Consider the following 21,191-nt stretch of genomic DNA (forward strand, 5'->3'; position numbering starts at 1 on the left):
TATGGCAGCTAGGGTGATGGCCTTTGAACAATTCAGTGCAGGAGGAGGCTTTAGCAATGTTATGTTCTGGTATAGCTATAAAATCTGTGAGTGTAATGCGGATTATTTCAATGTGATCGCATGTGATACTGATCACTGAGTGCCAAGTATACATACATATGTTAACTTTTAACAGTGATGTTAAGAAAGTTGGCCACTATTTAGTAGTGAACAGATTAGCTTTAGAGGGAAGCAGGCAAGTGCATTCAATTAATCTCACTGTAATTCTTAAATTACTGCTCTTCTTCTAGGAAAAAATTATCCTTGTACTGAATGACATGCATTTTTTTTTCAGAGTGAAGTTTCATTTTTCTCTCTTTTTATATTCTATTTATGTAACTATATTACAAATGCAGCCATTATGGGCTCTCGCTACACGGAGATACAATGTTAATGAATTTCATAATCAAAGGACCGATAGTTATGAACATAGACAGTCACCGCATTCTCCTATCTATTTCACTCTTCTCCCTCCTATCCCCACCCTCACTCCTCAGGCTTATGCTGTCTGCCTTCAAATCTTTTTAACTTCAGCTCAAGATGAACCTCAGGAGGGTTATGTCAAAAGAGCTGCCAGGTCATAAATAAATTTTTAATATGGCTATTGTAACCAATGCACAGTGCATGTTCAATAACAATGATTTGATAATTCCCAAGAAATCTGAACCTTTTCTCCTTCTCATTTTTGTTTCATTTAGCAGTCTGGTTTGTCACCATTTGTAGGTTTAATTTGATTTGCCTTGTATCTCCTATATTATCTCTCTTTCCTCTCTGCAGTAGTTCATCTATTGACTTATTAGGGACTGGGCTGACAATCAAGTATCTTGACTGGCTGTTATTTCGATGATGAAGTCACATTGTATGATCCAAAGCTCACTGGAGTTAATGATGACCTCAGTGGGCCTTGGATCATCCCAGAGAGAGCACCAGGGCCTCCTGTGCCCAAATACATGCCAGAGTCTTCATATGCTAAAACAGTAACTTAAATAAATGGTGCTTAAAACTGACTCCCTACTCCTCTTCCAGTGTCTTGTCAGGAAGGAGCTTCTTCTGCCGATTGCACTGTATACAAACAAGCTTTCATGCATTGTGCCTTACAATGTTCAGATAACCTATGCCAGAGGACAAAGCAAGAATTTTATGTTGTTTTGGGAAAAAGACTCCCTCCAAGGCTGAGCTACAAACAGTGAGATCCAGCATTTACTAGTCTCATGCTGGCTTATGTATTAGACTCAGTAACTGTCTGCTCTTGCTAAGTGTGCCAGTTACAAGTACGAAACACAATGTATTTTGCCCAACGTTCTTCAGAAGTCCTGTATTTGGGCTGTATTAGTCATTGCAATTCCTTGTATCATTTCTGCATTAAGCAGTGCCCTAAAGCAGTGTTTCCCAAACTGTGAGTCCCGACTCACTAGTGGGTCATAGGAAGATTCTGAATGAGTCATGGGCCCAGAGCAGAGGGGAGGCCTGGGGGTGGGGGTGTTGGAGGGCAAGCCCACCCCGCATTCACCCCACAGCAGCGGCTCCTGTCCCGAGAGACTGGGCCTGGCTCTGCACTCCAGGTGTTTCAGCCTGGCACATGGGGTCACAACGCCACTTGGGTTTTGGCTTGGTCACCCCTCCATTATGATAGCCAGGCAGCCGGTGCCTCTTCTCTACAGCAGGTTGGGTTGTGATACCAGATTGGAGGGTGCTGCTGCAGGTGGTCTGTGCCTCCTCGGCAGAGCAAGGAGGAGGCTGTGGAGGGGAAGGAGACTGCTGTATGATTTTTGGTGATCCCCTCTCCACAAAAATTTGGGCCCTAGGCACGTACCTAGTTTGCCTATGCATTAATCCAGCCTTGGTTTGGGTTGTGGGGTTTTGGTTTTTTTAATGAGTGCTGGGATCTGACGGCAGAACCCCATGTGACAACTTTTTCTTAATACAATACTGTTTTTATGAAGCTTAATACAAAATCTATCCTACTGTTGCACCGTTACAGGGTTTAAAAATAGTAAATGGGGGTTTCTGTATAATGTATGTATGTATAGTGGTGGGTTGCAAAAAACAGCCACAAAATTCAGTTGGTAGGTCGCCTTAGTAAAATGTTTGGAAACCATTGCCCTAAGGTCAGGAAACCTCATAGATGCAGCTGATAGTAAGCTATGTGACACTCGTCTGCACAGATGATGTGTGAAAGAGCACTTCCATATGAATAAGGACTTCTGCTTTTTGTTTTTTTAAAAAAAAACTTTAATGCGGTAGTTCCTGACCTTTCCTTTCTACTCCCTGCCCAAAAACCACCTGCAGTTTCTTGCCACAAACTACCGAATCCCAGCCTTTTGTGACCCATGGAACCATGTGATTGGAGCTTGTGGGGATATTGCTGGGAGATGGTGACAGGGATGTTTGGGTGGATGGGCCTAGAGAGGTTAACTGAGAGAGCTGGTATGGATGGCTGTGAGGTGTCCTCTCACCCTCCTCCACCCCAGCAGCGCTCGCCTCCAGGGGAGAGTTGTTCTGAGAGGCTATAGGAGCCTAGTGCCTGTAGTTCAGATTTTCCTCCCTGTGGCATCCTAGACATTGACTTAGATCATATCATATAGAATTATTCAGCAGTTTAAGTAAGGTACACTGGTGTTACAAGATTTTTAAAAATTGTGTAAGTTTCATTGTAAGTGGTGGAAAAGGTACTTGGGAACCATGGGTGAAATCCTGGCCCCATTGAAGTCACTGTCAAAACTCTCATTGACTTCAGTGGGGCCAGGTTTTTCACCCTATATGCTCAGTGAGGACCAAATAAACATGATAGCCTGGTCTGTTTGGGAGATTTTTGTAGCATAGAGAATGTACCACCTTCTAGGATGAGCGATCAGTGTTCCCAGCGTAGGTAAATATTGATTGTACCAAACTATTTATGATATTAAAAAAAGAACAAACAAGAAAAACCTGACAGCTCTAGTGTCATTTGGTTGGTTTTCTCTTAGGCCTGGCTTACGCTACAAAGTGAGGTCGACGTAAGTCGTCTTGTTGAGTCGACAGAGTTGTGCATGTGTCTAGATTCAAACTTGTCTTCTGCCAACATTGGCATCCTGTTACAGTGACAAAGTAAAACCACCTCCCCGAATGGCACTGAGCCATGGTCGATGTACTGTGGTCAATGCAGAACAAGTGTAGACACTGCACAACCTACATTGATGCTAACAGTCTTCCAGCAGCTGCCCCACTGTGCCCAACAGTGACCACTCTGGGGGTCATGGAGACTGTAAGCCACCCGTCATCGTCCCCCCCCACCCACCCTAAAACCACCTGCATATGTTCGAAATGGCTTTTTCCTGATCGTCCCACTTCGTGAGCACACCAAACAGCTCTCCTTTGTTATGTGCAACTGCCCAACCCACTCTGTTGGCTACACATTCTAGACACAGTCCTGCCTGGAGCAGACAGGAGAAATTGAATCTCTTGGGCCTGTGGGGAGAAGGGCCTGTGCAGGCACAGCTACGGATCAGCTGTAGAAACATTGACCGCTATGAAAAGATTGCACAGAGGGTGGATGCAGGTGAAAGAGGACGACAGGGATCAGCCGCAGTGACACGTGAAAATGAAGGAACCTGCAGCAGGCATACCACGAGACCAGGGGAGCCAACAGTCAGTCTGGTGCTGAGCCACAGACCTGCTGCTTTTACAATGAGCAGCATGCCATCCTTGTCAGAGACCCCCACCGCCATCCTCAGACCAGCGTGGGTGCCTTGGAGGAATATGTGAAAGATACCCCTGCTGTGTACAGTGAGGAGGAGGGACACGTGGCAGGTGCTCCAGCCATGCAGTGAGCCAGAATCTCTTTGAGACTCCATCTCATTCTAGTCCTGCCAGCCAAGCATGGATGACCCTGATCTAGGGGCAAGAACCTTGGGTAAGTGTGTGCATGCATTCACCCTTAAACCTGAAAATGGCACCCGACCCAGCCCCATGTTGGCAGGATGGAGGTACTTGCTTTCCATTTTCTTCCTAGGAGAAGAGAGAGAGAGATACAACAAACAGTGGTAGAGTTGTCATCTGCTTTTCATTCCCCTGTAGGGTTAAGCCGGGGGGGAGGGTGGGATACAGATGTGAAGCAGCTTGTTTATGTACATAGGGATGTCCCTTGTATCCTCCTGAGAGGAGTTGTTGAGATCTTTCACGGAGGAACTCCGCAATCCTTTCCTGAAGGTTTCTGGAGATGGCTGCCTTATTTCTTCCTCCTCTGTAGGGCACTGTCCCATTCCACTCCACTATGAATTGACTGCAGTAAACAGGCTAGTGGTGTATGGGTCCAGTGGCTTGGGGATGCCCAGCAGCAGCTGTGCTCTGTGCCTTTGTTATCCTCAGGAATGAGATATCGGCTAAAATCACCACCGCCTGTGGAAAAGAGTGCTAATATTCAGTGCATTGCCCTGTACTTATGGGCCGATTTTTTTTTTTATTTTTTATGCAACTAAATAATTCCCTCCTCCTCTTCCCCCCAGCAGGCCATAGTCACTATGGGTGTGGCGGCTAGGCAACAGTGCTGCGCAGAGGCATTCCAAACCTGAAGTGTCAATAAGCAGCTCCGATTTAACAATGTTATGGGAATAAGTTCAGCACTCCCCTCCCTTATCTTTCGCTTTTTGTTGTGATTATAAATACAATGATATATCTGTCTGGTTTTTTTTGTAGCTGCTCCTGCAGCCTTGAGGGGTTCCCCCTCCACACCTGCGGCATGCCTGATCCGAAAGAGGAGAAAGAAGCGGACTAGGGAGAACGTGTTCTGCAAGATCCTGAAAGCCAGTGCTTCACTGGATCTTGACCAGAAGGCCTGGAGGGTGAATATAGCAGACAGCCTGGAGAAGGAAAGTGCAGACAGGAGAAAGTCCCAGCAGGAAAAGGAGTGGGAGATGCACCAGGGCATAATGGGGGTTCTCAGTCAGCGAACACAAATGCTGCCAACTTCTTGACCGATGGGTCCAACGATCCTGGGCTCACCTTCCTTTGCAGTCAGTGAGGAATTAATTCCATTTCCGCAGCTCCTTATCCCAACTCCCTCCAAACTTTCCACATGACATCATGGGCCACATCCCTATCCCTGCCACCCCACACCAGGGGACAGTAAGGAAAATCGCAGCTTCACATGGCTGGTGTATGTTTGGCAGAAATGGACTGAACTGGACATGAATGTTTTTCTAGCCTTTTAATTTTAAAGTTCTGTTCCATTTATTTTATAAGTTTGCATTGTATCACTTTTAACTGCATAATAGTCTTTGCACTGTTTTTCTTATGCAATAAATTTTTATTTTTTGGAAATAATTTGATCTTTATTACTTGATAACATATACTGCAGAATGCCTGGTGCTACGGAAAGCACCATTAATTGTAATTGAACAGGCATTTCAACTTCACCAGTGGTAATCCGCTGGTCAGGAAAGAATGTCTCTGTTTGCAGCTTTCTGAACAAGCCTGTGTTCTTAAAGATGCAAGTGTCACACACCTTCCCTGACCCGCCCACATTGATATCGGTGAAATGTCCCCCAGTGATTCACCAACACTTCCATAACCATGGAAAAGTAGCCCTTTCTGTGGATGTATTCTGGCACCAGCCCACCTTCCTACAAATGGGAATATACATGCTGTCTGTCGCCCCACCACAGTTCGGGAACCCCATTGCTGCAAATCCATTCACTGTTTCCTGCGCATTGCTGAGAGTCACAGTCCTGTGTAGCAGGAAACAATGGCCCCATACACTTGCATGACAATGGCCCCCACTGTAGATTTTCCAGCTTCAAAATGATTTCTCACTGACCAATAGAAGTCTGGCATTGCAAGCTGCCACAGTGTGATCACCACTTGCTTCTCAACTGTCAATGCAGCTCTCATTCTGATGTCCGTGCACTGGAGGGCTAGTTCAAACTCAGCACATGGACCCAGGAATGTGACTTTTGCGTCCAAAAGTTCTGGCGGCACTGGGAATAACTCCCCTGGTAGGCAGGCCCTGAGTTAAAGCCACACAGTAACATAAAACAGATGGTACCATCTCACCCTCTGTAATGGGTAACGCTCCGCAGCATTTCTGCAAGGGAAATACTGTCATGTATTGTTGCTGGAAGGCCAGTCTCTCAGTGAGGGTTGTTTTTTTTCTCTTTGTACTCCAACAGGATTTCCGGGATGCAGTGGCACATGCTTCCAGGCAGCTAGGAAAGCCAGTGATTGAGGATAGGATCCTGAATCAGATCCTGTACTACCTACCTCAGCTGTATGAACTTAATCAGGACCTCCTCAGAGAATTAGAAGAGAGACTGTCTCACTGGTAATGATCAATAAGAATGCAATTTTTTTTCCATGGTTTTAATATTTAACTGTGGAGTAAAGTGAATTTTACTGTCAGCAGAAGTTTGCTCTTTTGTAATCTATGTGCTTTTTAGACTCCAGAGCTGACTTCTGAGCCTAAGGACCAAATTTTCAAATGAGGGCACCTTAACTGGGCATCTAAATTCCACACTTAGATGCTGGAATTGACATCTGGGTGCATTAATTGTACATATGCATGTAAATGCCTATTTGAGCAACCGGATTTTGGACCAAAGCTAAGTTCTTCAAAAATAGAAGCCTAAAGGTAAGCTTCTTTGAATCTGCATTTGGGCATCGAAGTAAGTGGCCTGATTTTTTGAAAGTGCCAAACATTCACACTTCCATTGGCCTCAATCTGGTGCCTAAATGTGAATCCAGGAGCCTGATTTTAGGTTCCTATTTTTGAACATTTTGGCCATAGGCACATGACTAAATTGTGAGTGTTTTGAAAATTGAGTTCCCTATTTCACTCTGCAGGATGAGATACCAGCACATCAATGCTTATCTCATTTGGAGAGGAGAAGCTAAGAATTTACAGCGACAACAAAATTAACCTGCACATTTTGGTCTCCCCAGTGAGATCAGCACTAGCTCAGTGGTGGACAACTTGCAGCCCGTCAGGGTAATCTGCTGGCGGGCCACCAGACAGTTTGTTTACATTTGCACAGCCGCCCGCAGCTCCCAGTGGCCGTGGTTTGCCATTGCTGGGATTTGCGGGCGGCCATGCAAATGTAAACAAACTGTCTGGTGGCCAGGCAGCGGATTACCCTGACGGGCTGCTTGCAGCCCATGAGTTGCAGGTTGCCCCCCAGTGCACTAGCTGTTTACTTAATAAGCCTTCTTTTTAATCCACTACTGAGCTCCAAAAGTGACTGAGAATATTAGCTTTGCTGGTTTCTAAATCATAGATGTATTTTTATGTAGCTATGTGCTGTTTTAATTACTTTGTTCTCTTTTTCAGGATTGATTATCAAAGAATCGCTGATATATTTGTGAAAAAGGGACCCTACTTAAAGATGTATTCAACTTATATCAAAGAATTTGATAAGAATGTTGCGCTGCTAGATGAACAATGCAAGAAGAACCCTAGTTTTGCTGCTGTGGTTAAAGACTTTGAGGTATCATCTTCTTTTGCAAGAGAGATCTTAATTTCTCGTTTCTTAACTCTGGTGCTCTTTTGTAAGGCTGCAAAGATTTAGTTTTTCCTCTTTGTTTCTAGGTCCCAGTTGGGGACCAGTGGGTAGGACGAAGGAGAATTTAACCACTGTGGCCTACGTTTGCAAAAGTGACTAGTGGTTTTGGGTGTCCAATTGGAGACATATCAAAGGGACTTGATTTTCAGAAGGCTCAGCACTTTCTAATAATAAGGCCTCTTTAGGGTGGTTTAAGATGGACAGCCAAAATCGTTAGTCGCTTCTAAAAGTTTAAGTGTCTGGGTCAAATTATGCACTGACTTCTACCATTGTAAACTCATTGATTTGATTGGGGTTGCAGAGTAAAAATGAGGGCAGAATGTAGTTCTTCACGTCCTGTGTTTGGTTTGGAATGGAAACCTGGGAAAGCGAATTTCTTGAGCTGCAAACCTGAAAATAAAACAAACCAATTCCTCTTCCAAAATGCCCTCAAACTGAGCACATGCGATAATCATGCAAAAGCCAAGTACCCCTGCCAGCCTCTCACTTTATTCCCTGGAAAACCGATCAGAGAAGAGGTGTGAACTCTAAACATGCAATCCAGAATAAACATCACTGAGCGCTTGTGAGGGTTATTCATTGTTTTGACAGAGATTAATTCAGTAATGAATGAATTGTTGAGAATGACACAGTAAACAACTGCTGAGCTCAGTACTGTTGTAGTTCCTTTCCAGCAGAGAAGTCATAACTTAGCCATAGCTATCTTCTGGTCACAGAGGGCAGAGGGCCTGTTTCTCACCAAGCCCCACTAGGTGAGCGCGCACAAATGTAAGCCTGCTTTGCATGGCCAGCATCAGGTGCTTCCAGGCATTGCTCGATGTGTTGGGTGTGTGCGTGGCTAGATAAGCTACTTGGGAAGCTACAGGGGGAAGGAGGCTAAAGTGAGGAGGAGGAGAGAGTAAAGGAATGTAGGAGAGAGAAAAACAAGACAGCAGTTACCAAAGAAAGAGAGAGAACCTATCCCTTTTAGTGAAGGTGCTTCTTGTCAGTGTTCCTCATGTACGAGTAGCATTAATAAATGATTTTCAGGCGATTCGAACTGGAAGAAGTGATGAGAGGGCCAAATCACCCAACCTATGATGATTAAAACATGTTGGAGCATGACCCTTTAAAAAGGTTTCTCTCTGTTGTGTCTTTGGGCTTTGTACCACTTAAAGAGACTTCTGTAATGAATGCTGCAGCCTTCCCTACAGTTCTGTCTGATTGATAAGAATTGCGATGCCACCAGGTAACCTTCACTGCTAGCTGGCAGGTTTCCCTTATTTCTAGGGAGATGCATAACATTCTTTTCTTAGAACAAAGGCAGATGTTTTGATTTTGCATAGAATTCCAGTGTTTACCTGTTACGTATCTTCCTAACTTTTGAGACCTACTGTTTTTATGTGTGGTGTCTGTGTGGAGGAATGATCAGATCTGGCTACTAGCAATACTCTAGCATGTGGGCCTACAGGTAAATGTTACTTGTGCATAGCTGAGGGCTGACTTAGGCAGCTCACATTTATATGTACTGCTGTGGAGCTAAGCAGGATAGCAGAATGCATCCCTTTCCAGCACACAAGTAAAAGTCAATTGTTTAGAGGCACAACTTCTTTGGGTAGCAGATAATTGACTATTAGAGGACTGTGGGTATTTATTTTGGGTGTTTGTCTTTCAGATGAGTCCTCGCTGTGCTAGTCTGGCACTCAAGCACTATCTGCTCAAGCCAGTTCAGAGGATTCCCCAGTACAGGCTGCTTTTGACAGGTACTGACAAGCTGTTCACAAGTTTAAAAGCCAGTCCTCACAAGTCCCAGGAAATTGGCATCTAGGCCATCACAACACTCTGCAAAGGATATTTACTTGATTACAGATGTATGAAACTCTCTTAAAATGTACTGTGCAGCTAGAAGTTCTACTCAGTAAGATTGGCAGTCATAAAATACGCAGGAAAAATGCAGTTATTCCCAGCCACATGATACGTTTTCTGGTAGATAAATTCAGCAGAAGTCACAAACATCAAACCTTGTTATGGTTTGCTCTGTTTCCACAGCTGCGGAATCCAATCATGTCATTAGGAGCAGGGGAAGAGCATTGATTTCAAATGTGAGAAGGATGGGGAGGGGAGAAAAGAGGTCCTTACAATTGAAAATAAAAACATTTTTCTTTTAATATAAGTTCTAACCCAAGAACTAAATCCTCTAAGCCTGGCTTTTTTTCCTGAAATTAGCCATGATGTTAAATAAAATGTTTTGTGTGCACTGAAATCTTGTCTTTCTCAAAAATATAACCTAATTCTTGTTTTCGTGTTAACAAAAATTACAGGGTTTAAGTTCTGTTGCTTGGTTTATAAAGTTATGTGTTTTAGGAATGTAGGGAACATGCATTATAAAGGACAGTGTCAAGGATTTAGAATCTTCTCGAGTTGTTAAATATTTAGGTTTTTGGTTTTTTCATGCTACTGTCCCTTGCTGAGAAATTTAAAAATAGTATCTGTATATGTAGTAACTACAAAAATAAAATACTCCATGACCCTTTTCCAGCTCTGCAGCAGCTAACCAAGAAATGCCATTTCTCCTGCAGTAGTTAAATCAGTGATGCTGCTGCATAGTACAGATTAAGCTTATTACATTGCAACCACACAGTTATGATTAAAAATAACCCCTTTATTTTCAGTTGCATTAAAATCAAAGAGGGAAGGCAGGGAAAACCCAATGAAAACAGGTTATTTGTAAGTGGGAAATGTTTACGTCTCTTACAATACAAGGAAAAGCAAAAGCTTATAAAAAGGTATCTGATCATTTTATTTTAAAAGGACACTAACTTTAGACATGGCAGGGGGACTGCTATTCATTCCAAATTCAGTGATGGTGTCTCGATTTCTAAAAGAGACCAAAGGCATACTTAAAAGGGGTGGAACCAAAAGGTAGGGAGGAGGAAAGACCTTTTTGATAAATGCAGTTGCGACAGAAACCCCATAGCTCAAAGGCTTTAAAATCCTCATTATCGTTGGTTCTAAATGCAGGAGATGAGGGAGGGAGTTTATAGAAAACACTAGTCTTGTAAATCCTCTTCTATCTGGCTGATACCATAGGGCCCCAGTCATGCAATTGGATCTGTGAAGGTAGATCTTGTACCCATGTAGAGCCTTGTTGATCCTGTGGCTACCAGCATGGATCACGCTGCAAGATCAGGGTCTTGGTTTCTAAACAGAGTTTTTCTCTGTTCCATGGGAGGGATGAAAAGCTCAAAGATCAGACTCTCATCTATGCTGATTATTTTTTAGTAACAGTTCTTGGAAGGAACAGTAAAATAACTTCAAAGGCAGAGCTGTACTTCCCTTGCTATTGCTCAGCCTGCAGTATCAATCCACATTGCATTATATTTGCCTTGGCCATAAAATGGGATTGTTTGCCCCTCCCCCATGTGTAGCTAGATGGTCTGTCTGTCCATTTAAAGCACCTCTGCTTAATACTGGGTGGTCTCCATGAAAATCCTGCACTGGTGGGACTTCAGAACACACAGAAGGTACTTGGGCCCAGCATCAGAATGGGCTGGGCAGCATGAGTGAAACAAGAATGAAGGTAATTTTAAATGATAAAGTTGCTGTATTCAAAACCAATGGCAAATTCCCTAGTCTGTAGATGCATCAGGAAACAAAGTGGGCAAATTGTGGCAGGGAGAGGAAAAAAATTATCAGTGAAATGCAGCTGCTGGGCCTCTTGGTGTCGACAGCTGGTTTTCCTTCTCGATGTTATCTAAGCACTCTGTGTCAGTAGGCTAGCCTTGTTTTTATGATACATTTCCACTTTCCTGTTTCCATGTACCTTTGCAGTGGCATCAATTTACAAGATGATTGCTGCCTCTTGATACTGTTACTCCTGAGCTGTCAATGTCAGATGGGCTCATAAATCTGCAAAAGGGAGGAGCATCTCCTCTGTATTCCTGTCAAATTATATGGTTCCTCCATTTGCTCACGTGGGCTTTCACTTCTCTACACACTAATCGTTTGATTCTTACATAACAAGTATTAAAAGGGTTACTTACTGTGACGGATAGTTAGAAACCTCTGCTCTCTAGTAAGAAAATAAAGGAGTGAAATTCTTCCCTACTGCCCCATTCCCAAATCCCTGTATCACTCGAGGCTGTGCAATATTCACGTCCTCCATGCTGTCCTGGGATGAGCCCTCTTCCTTCTTATCACTTCATTCATTTTCTCAGCCTTTCCCTTCTCTCTTCCTCATTCCTTGCTGATTCTGTCTCCGTTCAGTGCACATCCTCACCCTCCATTTCTGTGTTTTATGGGTTGTCTTTGTACTATGCCCTGCTGCTGTATCTGTCCATCTCTCAATTGTCCATCATATCAAGGGATAGCCATCATTGTAGACTCAAATGTGTCTCCTGCACAAACTTGCTGCTTATTTCACTTAAACCCACATCATGTGAGGAACATAGAATAAATATATTTTTTCTGTTTGCATATTAGGGTCTTGGCAAGTTGAGAGCTAAAAAAGTAGGTTTCAGCGATTTATATTTATGCTTCCTTTAGCCTGTCTCAAGTCAGGCAATAGGAAGGAAGAAGAAAATTAGACCATATCTCTCATCCTTCCCCTCTTAAAAATTCCACTTACAATAAATAGTTCATCTCTGGTTGCTATATTTTGTTCTAAGTATTCTGTATATCTTCTGTAAATAATGCTTGATTTTGACTTATTCAGATTTTTTTGTTTAAATAGTGATCACTAGTAATTTTTTTTTTAAACTAAGAGATTTAGTTTCATTGATTGGATTTTGTTCATATACTTGTTCTTGTTAAGTAAGTTTGTACTAAATTATAGTGTTTCAGCAAAATATAATGGTATCCATATCAATAAAAACCCTTCTGTGTAATAGTCTAATGGCATTAACCACAGAAAGGTTAATGAAGTGAGCTGTAGCTCACGAAAGCTTATGCTCAAATAAATTGGTTAGTCTCTAAGGTGCCACAAGTCCTCCTTTTCTTTTTGCGAATACAGACTAACACGGCTGCTACTCTGAAAGGTGGTTGTAAGCACAGAATTTTCAGTGTGTATTCATGGAAAATGAGAGATTAGAAACATCTGTTCAAAATCTACTTTGAAGCTATAGATTTTAGCCACGAACAGAGGCTACTAGCCAGATGTGCAAAGGAGTGTTAAGTTCAAAATTACATAAATATTATTTCAGCATTTAGCAGCTGCAAATTTAATTGGATACTCCATAGAGCCCTAACATAAGAGCAAGACTCTACTTTTGACTGCAGAGTTTCAAATAAATAAATTTATGCTGAAACTTGTCTTAAGTCTCTCTGACACTTTTAGTTCTCTGGCACTTTTAATTCTAGTTTTGTCCGTGAATGAAAGTACCTGTCAAAAGAATTGCGCCATATAAAATGTTTGCAAATACAGACTAACATGGCTGCTACTCTGAAACATATAAAATGTTGTTCATTTGTTTATCTTGGACAAAACTTTAGTGTATGCCATAAAGCATGTATATGCCAAGAAATATTCAGTTCCCTATTTGGGTCCCTATTACACGGGGAATTTAAGATCACTTTTGGGTCTTAAATTTATGCTGCCATTCACAATGGATAGTTTTCTTAGGGTGCTATCATAACACAATGGTCAGTGTGCATTGTGTCCCCTACTGTACCTGGTCCACAGAGGATGCAAGTTTGTTACAGCTGCCAGTTACAAAGCCTGGCTCTTTAGTACAAACTCATGCTTTTAGTTCAGGAGGTCCCGAGTTCAGTCCCTGGTGATGGAAACCCACACTGTATTTCAACTCTGATTTGTTATTTTGGATTATAGTAGTGCACAAAATATGCACAATGTGTATAGGAAAACACAGTTCCTGCCCTGGAGAGCTCACAGTCTATGAAGATGAACACTATGCAAAGGTTGGGAGAGAGGGATAAAACATGCAACCAACTTTTAAAAATAAATGACCGCTATCCCATAGGGCTTCTACCTAGCCATTCTTAGGCCTTGTCTGTGCAGTAGGTTGCTCTAGTTTAGCTACAGGTGTGTGGCTATTAAATTGGTTTAAAAATGACATTATTTTATCTTAAGTTGATTCCTTATTGATGTAAGCTAAATCAATTTTAAAAATGGCTTTTTTAACTTATGTAAGTAAGGAATCAATTTCAGATAAATTGGTTTAAAAATGGCTGATATGAATTTAAAATGTTCATATAGTGGTTTTCACCAGTTTAACCAAACTGGTTTAAAAATACAAGACTTGATTAACTATTTTGTGTAGCCATCAGGGCAAAAATCTCTCTTGCGATATATAAAGGAGGAAGGAAATAACTTGTTTTTTTGTTGTGGGAGAGTGTTTAGTGTCATGGAAGAGACAAGTACTAAAAAAAACAAACATTGGCTGGTGCCCACTAAGGGTAAAACAAAACTTCAGGTTCAGCAAAAAATGGTGGTCTTCCTCTGATCTAGCTGGATCAATCTTTTCTCTCTTTCTCCCTCCCTCTACAGTAGAACCTACCTACTACTGCTCCTTCTCCACACCCTCACCTGACCTTTATGCCTTACTCTTCACTACATCCTCCACAAAACTTTCAGGCCAGAATGCAGATACATTCACTAATTAAATATATATATAAATATTTATTATCATTTATTTATGAAAGATTGTATATTTTTCTGAAAGTTTCTATTGCATCTCTTCTGCACTTTAACCACTTTAGAACTTTAGAATGTATAGAACAGATGCCTACTGCAAATGTGACACATGCAGTGCCTTTGGTACATTATACTTTCTGATTAAATATTGTAGGAAATGGAATCTCCAGGGGAATATGTTTGGTTTTCCCAATTTGTGTGGCATTTAAGGTTAGTTTTAGTGGTTTTAGCAGAAAGAACGAGGAGTACTTGTGGCACCTTAGAGACTAACAAATTTATTTGAGCCTAAGCTTTCGTGGGCTAAAGCCCACTTCATCAGATGCATGCAGTGGAAAATACAGTAGGAAAATAGATAGGTAAAATGGGGGTTGCCATACCAACTCTTAACGAGACCAATCGATTAAGGTGGGCTATTATCAGCAGGAGAAAAAAAAAGTTTGTAGTAGTAATCAGGATGGCCCATTTCAAACATTTGACAAGAAGGTGTGAGTAACACTAGGGGGAAAATTAGCATGGGGAAATAGTTTTTAGCTAGTGTAATGACTCATCCACTCCCAGTCCTTATTCAAGCCTAATTTAATGGTGTCCAGTTTGCAGATTAATTCCAGTTCTGCTGTTTCTCGTTGGAGTCTGTTTTTGAAGTTTTTATGTTGAATAATTGCTACTTTTAGGTCTGTAATTGAGTGTCCAGGGAGGTTGAAGTGTTCTCCGACTGGTTTTTGAATGTTATAATTCTTGACGTCTGATTTGTGTCCATTTATTCTTTTGCGTAGAGACTGTCCGGTTTGGCCAATGTACATGGCAGAGGGGCATTGCTGGCACATGATGGCATATATCACATTGGTAGATGTGCAGGTGAACGAGCCTCTGATAGTGTGGCTGATGTGATTAGGTCCTACGATGGTGTCCCCTGAATAGATATGTGGACAGAGTTGGCAATGGGCTTTATTGCAAGGATAGGTTCCTGGGTTAGTGTTTTTGTTGTGTGGTGTGTGGTTGCTGGTGAGTATTTGCTTGTAAGTAAAGATTGAAAACCTCAAAGCAAGAAATATTTTGTGGATTCGGTGTGCCATCTAGTGGGCAAAGACTAGATTTATCGTTAAGAAAAGGAGTACTTGTGGCACCTTAGAGACTAACCAATTTATTTGAGCATGAGCTTTCGTGAGCTACAGCTCACTTCATCGGATGCACACAGCTGTAGTTCACCAAAGCTTATGCTCAAATAAATTGGTTAGTCTCTAAGGTGCCACAAGTACTCCTTTTCTTTTTGTGAATAGAGACTAACACGGCTGCTACTCTGAAATCTAGATTTATCATTGATCACAACCAAACTAACACACACCAAAATTTGATAGTTTATTTTCCTTTATTGGAACAAAAATTCTTCCACATAATAAAACATCCAGAACATTCTTTTGCCAAATACTGATTATTTATTACAATCAGTTTAGGTACTAACACACAACACAGTAACATTTGTAATCTTCAAAATCTGTCATGACCTATACAAAATTGAACACAAATAAGTGCATGTGGTATAGCTTTGTATAGATGCCTTTTGTCACACTGAATAATTAACAGATAACTGCTGCTTGTTGATTTGTTCTGAAATATAACACCTATACCAATTATGTCATTTGCCTGAAGACACTGCTTCTGTGAACTCTCTTCCTGAGTAAAATAGAGCAACACTTTTTTTTACTTATTTCACTGCTCATCATTCCTTTTTTTACCTGAAACATTCAGTGTAAATATTGTGTTGTGCACAGATATTGTGTAGCTGGGCTGATGTTGATATTACATTTTCTGTTACACTCCAAAAACAAGTATTTTAGTGATATTTCAGCTGATTGTTTGTTTTTAATCCATTAGGGGCTATAGTTTATTGCACACGTCTACCCAAAAGAACATTTTTTCCAGCAATTTTTTATGCTTTTTTTTCCCTTTTTATAACACTGGTTCTTTCCCAACATATTTATGTAATATTTTTTCTTTCTTATACAGATTATTTAAAGAATCTTTTAGAAGACTCAGCAGACTATAGGGATACTCAAGGTAAATGTATTTCTTTAGATTAAATAAAGAGAAGGCTTGTTAAAGATGAAAAATGAGAATATTTCTAAACTTTAACTTTTGATGCATATAATGTAGTGAACCAGTAAATCTATTTTTATTCAGCTTTATGTTACTATGAAAAGAGATGTTGAAGGGTTCCGTGTTTTTTTTCCCCCAAAAGAATGTTCAAAGTTTACAAGTAAAAACAGCTGTCCCTGTAAAATGAATTCAGGGACTGAAATTCAAGCTCTAGTTCTTTCCTCCTTGCACTCTCATCATCACCATGTTTGGCTCTGCAGTGTTAGTAGAACTAAGAAGGATCTATTTTTGTGGTGTAAGCAAGCAAATGATGACTCTGAATATACAAAGGGAGCAGCTTTTGGGGGGCAAATAGGTAAAGATTGTTTCACGTCTTCATTTTTTCAGTGATAGCTGAGCCAGTAACTTCCATGCATTGATAATAGATATGAATAAACTAGCACTAATGCAGGGATCTCAAACTCAAATCACCACGAGGGCCACATGAGGACTAGTACATTGGCCCGAGGGCCGCATCACTGAAACCTTTTCATACAATGATACAAAAGTATAGTCAAAAATGAAAAAAAATTAAGAGTAATATTGTATGCTATTCAAAGTCAATGTATTAACTTTTTTAAAACTGTAATGCAAAGAGGGATTTTAATAAAATATAGACACTGAGTAATGTTTGAAGCTTGGCTGCCGGTGGAGTCGGCGCCTATGGCGGGCCGCAGGAAATAACTCCAAGACGCATGTTTGAGACCCCTGCACTAATGCAACACTGGACACTTGAAATCTAGTCAATTTCAAAAAATGAGTTCTAAGTAGTGTCAGGTCTGCACCTTCTCTCGAGTCTCCTCTGCCAAACTTGTGTGCTTTCAGCAATCACATTTCCTTATATTCTAAAATGTTTTTCTGTCCTTTGTTGCTGTGTCAAAGACAACTAGGGAAACTTAACTGTAGCTGTACAGGGGAAACAATGAAAGAACTGTCAAATGTTATGAAGACGACAAACTAAATCTAGATATGAAAAAATCCTCTCATCTTTCATTTTTAGTAATCTAGGTGTTGCTTGTGACAACAGTAGGTTAAAAAACAAGTCAAAATGGAATAGTGAAGTTGGCTGTCTCCCTTTAACTGTGTAAATAAAGATCTATCTGGGCCAGGTGTCTCAAAACTATATCTGCAGGTCACCTCAGGGACCTCTGTGCTTTCTTGTAGATGGGTTACTCCTTATAGGTAGTGCAACATTAGAAAGTGAGAGGAGCCTTCTTTCCAAAAACAGTTTTCATACGATTTCCTACACCTGTTCACTTCATGTATTATTTACTCTTGAGTATAGTTATTAGACTTTCAAAATCTTAAGGCTTATTTTGGAATCATGATACTATAAAAGATAATGTGACCTTAAATCTTCCTCTGTGAATCCCAGCCAATTTACCATAGGATTCATCAGTCTTAATTTTTCCTGAAGTCCAATGAGTGAATACTTTGGCATGGATTTGTTTTCATACCAGATCTCTGAAGGCGGTTTGAAGAAATGTTCAGCCACCTGTATCTTATTTGGAGCCAGTTCATTCCAGCTTTCCTTGGACAGAGAATTCCTGTGGCTCAGCTTCCACACGTGCAGCTGACTCTCTGAGAGGCCCTAAGTTTAAAGACCTCCTGATCTTGCTAGTATTATTATGTTCATTGGGCGTGTTCGGTATTTCCATGCCTTTTGATTATTTGGAAGCTGTATTTGTTTCCTATGTGAAAACTTAAAACCCCAAAATGCTCCTTACATCAATCTAAGTGGGAGCTCCTAGTTCATGCTTCCACTTAATTCCCAGCTCAGGCCTTAAACACCTCTGTACCTTTTGAAGTTTGGCAATTACATGTTTTAACCTATTTTCCGTCTCGCTAAGAACTGAACAGTTCTGGATGTGTATGTCCAGGAACTCAAGTGCTACACTGATGAGACCTGTGTAAATACCAGGATAGAAAGAAAAAAGTGTTTTGGTTTTAGTGGCCTAGTGATAGTATTGCTGGACATCTCTAAACCTATAAAAGTTCCATTATTTGGGATGCTTAATTGCATTCAAATGGTTCAGAGGGTGATCTGTATCTTAGTCTGTCACCACATAGTTATTTGTGCTAACTATCAGTAAAGTGAGTTTATCTGTTTTCTGCAGTTAAATGAATTGCAGATTTGAATTCTGTATGAAATACTGCTGCTCTGTGCAGTAATTCACATTCTCCTTTCATCCTATTGCAGTAATTCGAAACACTTCTCTATTGTGTAGGGGTTTTTTTAATTGAATACAGAGATACCAAACTGCCTTCCATCTTGGGTAACTCTTCCCTTTTAGAGATTTTACATTTTCAAAACCACATGGGTACAAAACATTTGACACTTAAAAAGAAATGTGTGGGATTTTAAACTTGAAAATAATCTTAGTCAGCAATAAACCCAAAGACAGAAAATTGAAAATACAATGATAGCTCCACTGGAAGTCCTCTGAATTCTGTGACCGACATTTCAGGGAAACGTGTGCAATGGAAAAAGATGGTTATTGGCTGAGTCCCTGTGCTGAGTGTACATTGGGACTTAATCCTGCTCACATTATACAATTATTTGTACAAGTGGTCACCTTGAAGTAAAAGGGACTAGTTGTGTGAGTAAGGCAAGCTGAGTGTGAGCTTAATTTTGTTGGCAAAATGAGTGTCGTCATTTCAGTTAACTTTAAGAAATTTGGTAGCTAACATGGCACAAAAGCTCTGCCACAATGGATGGTGGTTTGCAAGGACACAGCTTTTAAGACCTAATCCAGAGACCACTGAAGTCAACGGAAAGACTCCCACTGACTTCCGTGAGCTTTGGGTCACACTCTTGAGCCCCTTAGCACCAGCTGAATTGGGCAACATGTTTTTGAACACTGAACCGCTGGCTAGATTGTATAACTAAATTCTGTTCCTTCACACTTTAGGTGCTCTGGCTGTTGTCATAGAAGTAGCCAACCATGCCAATGATATCATGAAACAGGGAGTAAGTATCATAATTGTGGAAGTTGATGTCTGCTAAAGCTGTCTAATGCATTTTCATTAAATTGAAAGGCAATTCTATTTTTGTGTGTTTTTTCCCACATAGGATAACTTTCAGAAGCTCATGCAGATTCAGTACAGTTTAAATGGGCATCATGAGATTGTTCAACCAGGAAGGGTAAGTTCTGCAAAAGAGCATTCAGCAGATAGCAGCAAGGAAACTGCAGACGAAAGTGATACTAAGTATATATAACTACTGTTAAAGCAGGGAGAACTGTGTGCATTTCTGATCTCCCATGTTTAATAACGATTAATTCAAACTGGAACAGGTGCAGAGAGATGATCAGATTACTAGGATGATCAGAGGAATGCAAAACCTACCTTATGAGAGGAGACTCAGAGTTTGACTTGTTTAGCCTAACCAAAAGAAGGCTGAAGGGAGATATGATTGCTGTCTCTAAATACATCAGAGAGATAAATACCAGGAAAGGAGAGGAGTTGTAAGTTAAGCACTAATATGGACACAGGAACAAATGGATATAAACTGGTCATCAACGAGTTTAGGCTTCAAATTAGAGGAAGGTTTCTAACCATCAGAGGAGTGAAGTTCTGGAACAGCCTTCCAAGGAGACCTGGGGCGGGCGGGGGGGGGGGGCAAAAACCTAACTGGCTTCAAGACTGAGCTTGATAAATTTATGGAGGGGATGGTATGATGAGACCGGCTACATGCCATTGTAGCCAGTCTCATCATACTATCCCCTCTATGGCTTCAAGACTGAGCTTGATAAGTTTAATCTGCAACTGCTGGCAGCAAATATCTCTGAAGGCCAGAAGCGGGACACTAGATGGAGAGGGCTCTGAGTTACTACAGAGAATTCCTTCCCAGGTATCTGACTGGTGGGTCTGGCCTGCATGCTCAGGGTCTAACTGATTGCCATATAAGGGGTCAGGAAGGACTTTTCCTCCAGGTCAGATTGGCAGAGACCCTGTGGAGCTTTCAGCTTCCTTTGCATCATAGAGCATGGGTCACTTTCAGGTTTAAACTAGAGTAAATGGTGGATATTCTCTGTAACTTGAAGTCTTTAAATCAGGATTTGAGGACTTCAGTAACTCATCCAGAAGTTAAGTGTCTATTACATGAGTGGGTGGGTGAGGTTCTGTGGCCTGCAATGTATAGGAGCTCAGACTAGATGATCATGATGGTCCCCTTCGGTCTTAAAGTCTGTGAGAAAAATGATCCCTTGCTTAGTTGGTGCTGATGGTGGAATAAGAGTCCTTACTGCCAAGACATTTTCCATTTAATTTTTGAGGAAAATTTTTTTATGAAAACCTAACAGTTTTCGAACATGAAGTCCTGCACACATACACATGTGGAGATATCTGAGCCATTAGCGATTATTTTTGAAAAGTCATGGAGGATGGGTGAGAGTCCAGAGGACAGGAAAAGAGCAAATATAGCGCCCATCTATCAGAAGGAGAATTACGGACTAGCCAATTTAACTTCAGTACCCAAAAAGATAATGGAGAAAATAATTAAGCAATCAATTTGAAGACACATAGAAGATAAGGTGATAAGTAACAGTCAGCATGGATTTGTCAAGAACAAATTGTGTCAGACCAACCTAATAGCTTTCTTTGACAGGGTAACAAGCCTTGTGGATGGGGGGAAGCAGTAGGTGTGGTACATCTTGACCTTAGTAAAGCTTTTGATACTGTCTCGCATGACCTTCTCATAAACAAACTAGGGAAATACAACCTAGATGGAGCTTCTGTAAGGTGGGTCCATAACTGGTTGGAAAATCATTCCCAGAGAGTAGCTATCAGTGGTTCACAGTCAAGCTGGAAGGGCATATCAAGTAGGGTCCAGTTCTGTTCAGTATCTTCTTCTG

General features: G+C 41.1%; 1 protein-coding gene across 1 annotated transcript in view; it reads left to right on the top strand.

Moving 5' to 3' along the window:
- The window catches only part of FGD6 (FYVE, RhoGEF and PH domain containing 6), a 101,016-nt gene that overhangs the window by 49,020 nt on the left and 30,805 nt on the right, over positions 1-21,191 (top strand). Inside the window, exons 6-11 of the mRNA XM_074941890.1 lie at positions 6,186-6,337; positions 7,340-7,496; positions 9,226-9,313; positions 16,207-16,257; positions 19,248-19,306; positions 19,409-19,480. Of these exons, the coding sequence (XP_074797991.1) occupies positions 6,186-6,337; positions 7,340-7,496; positions 9,226-9,313; positions 16,207-16,257; positions 19,248-19,306; positions 19,409-19,480 (579 nt within the window). The remainder of the gene's footprint in view (positions 1-6,185; positions 6,338-7,339; positions 7,497-9,225; positions 9,314-16,206; positions 16,258-19,247; positions 19,307-19,408; positions 19,481-21,191) is intronic.

The sequence above is a fragment of the Natator depressus genome, chromosome 1 (genome assembly GCF_965152275.1).
Source record: "Natator depressus isolate rNatDep1 chromosome 1, rNatDep2.hap1, whole genome shotgun sequence".
NCBI lineage: Eukaryota > Metazoa > Chordata > Testudines > Cheloniidae > Natator > Natator depressus.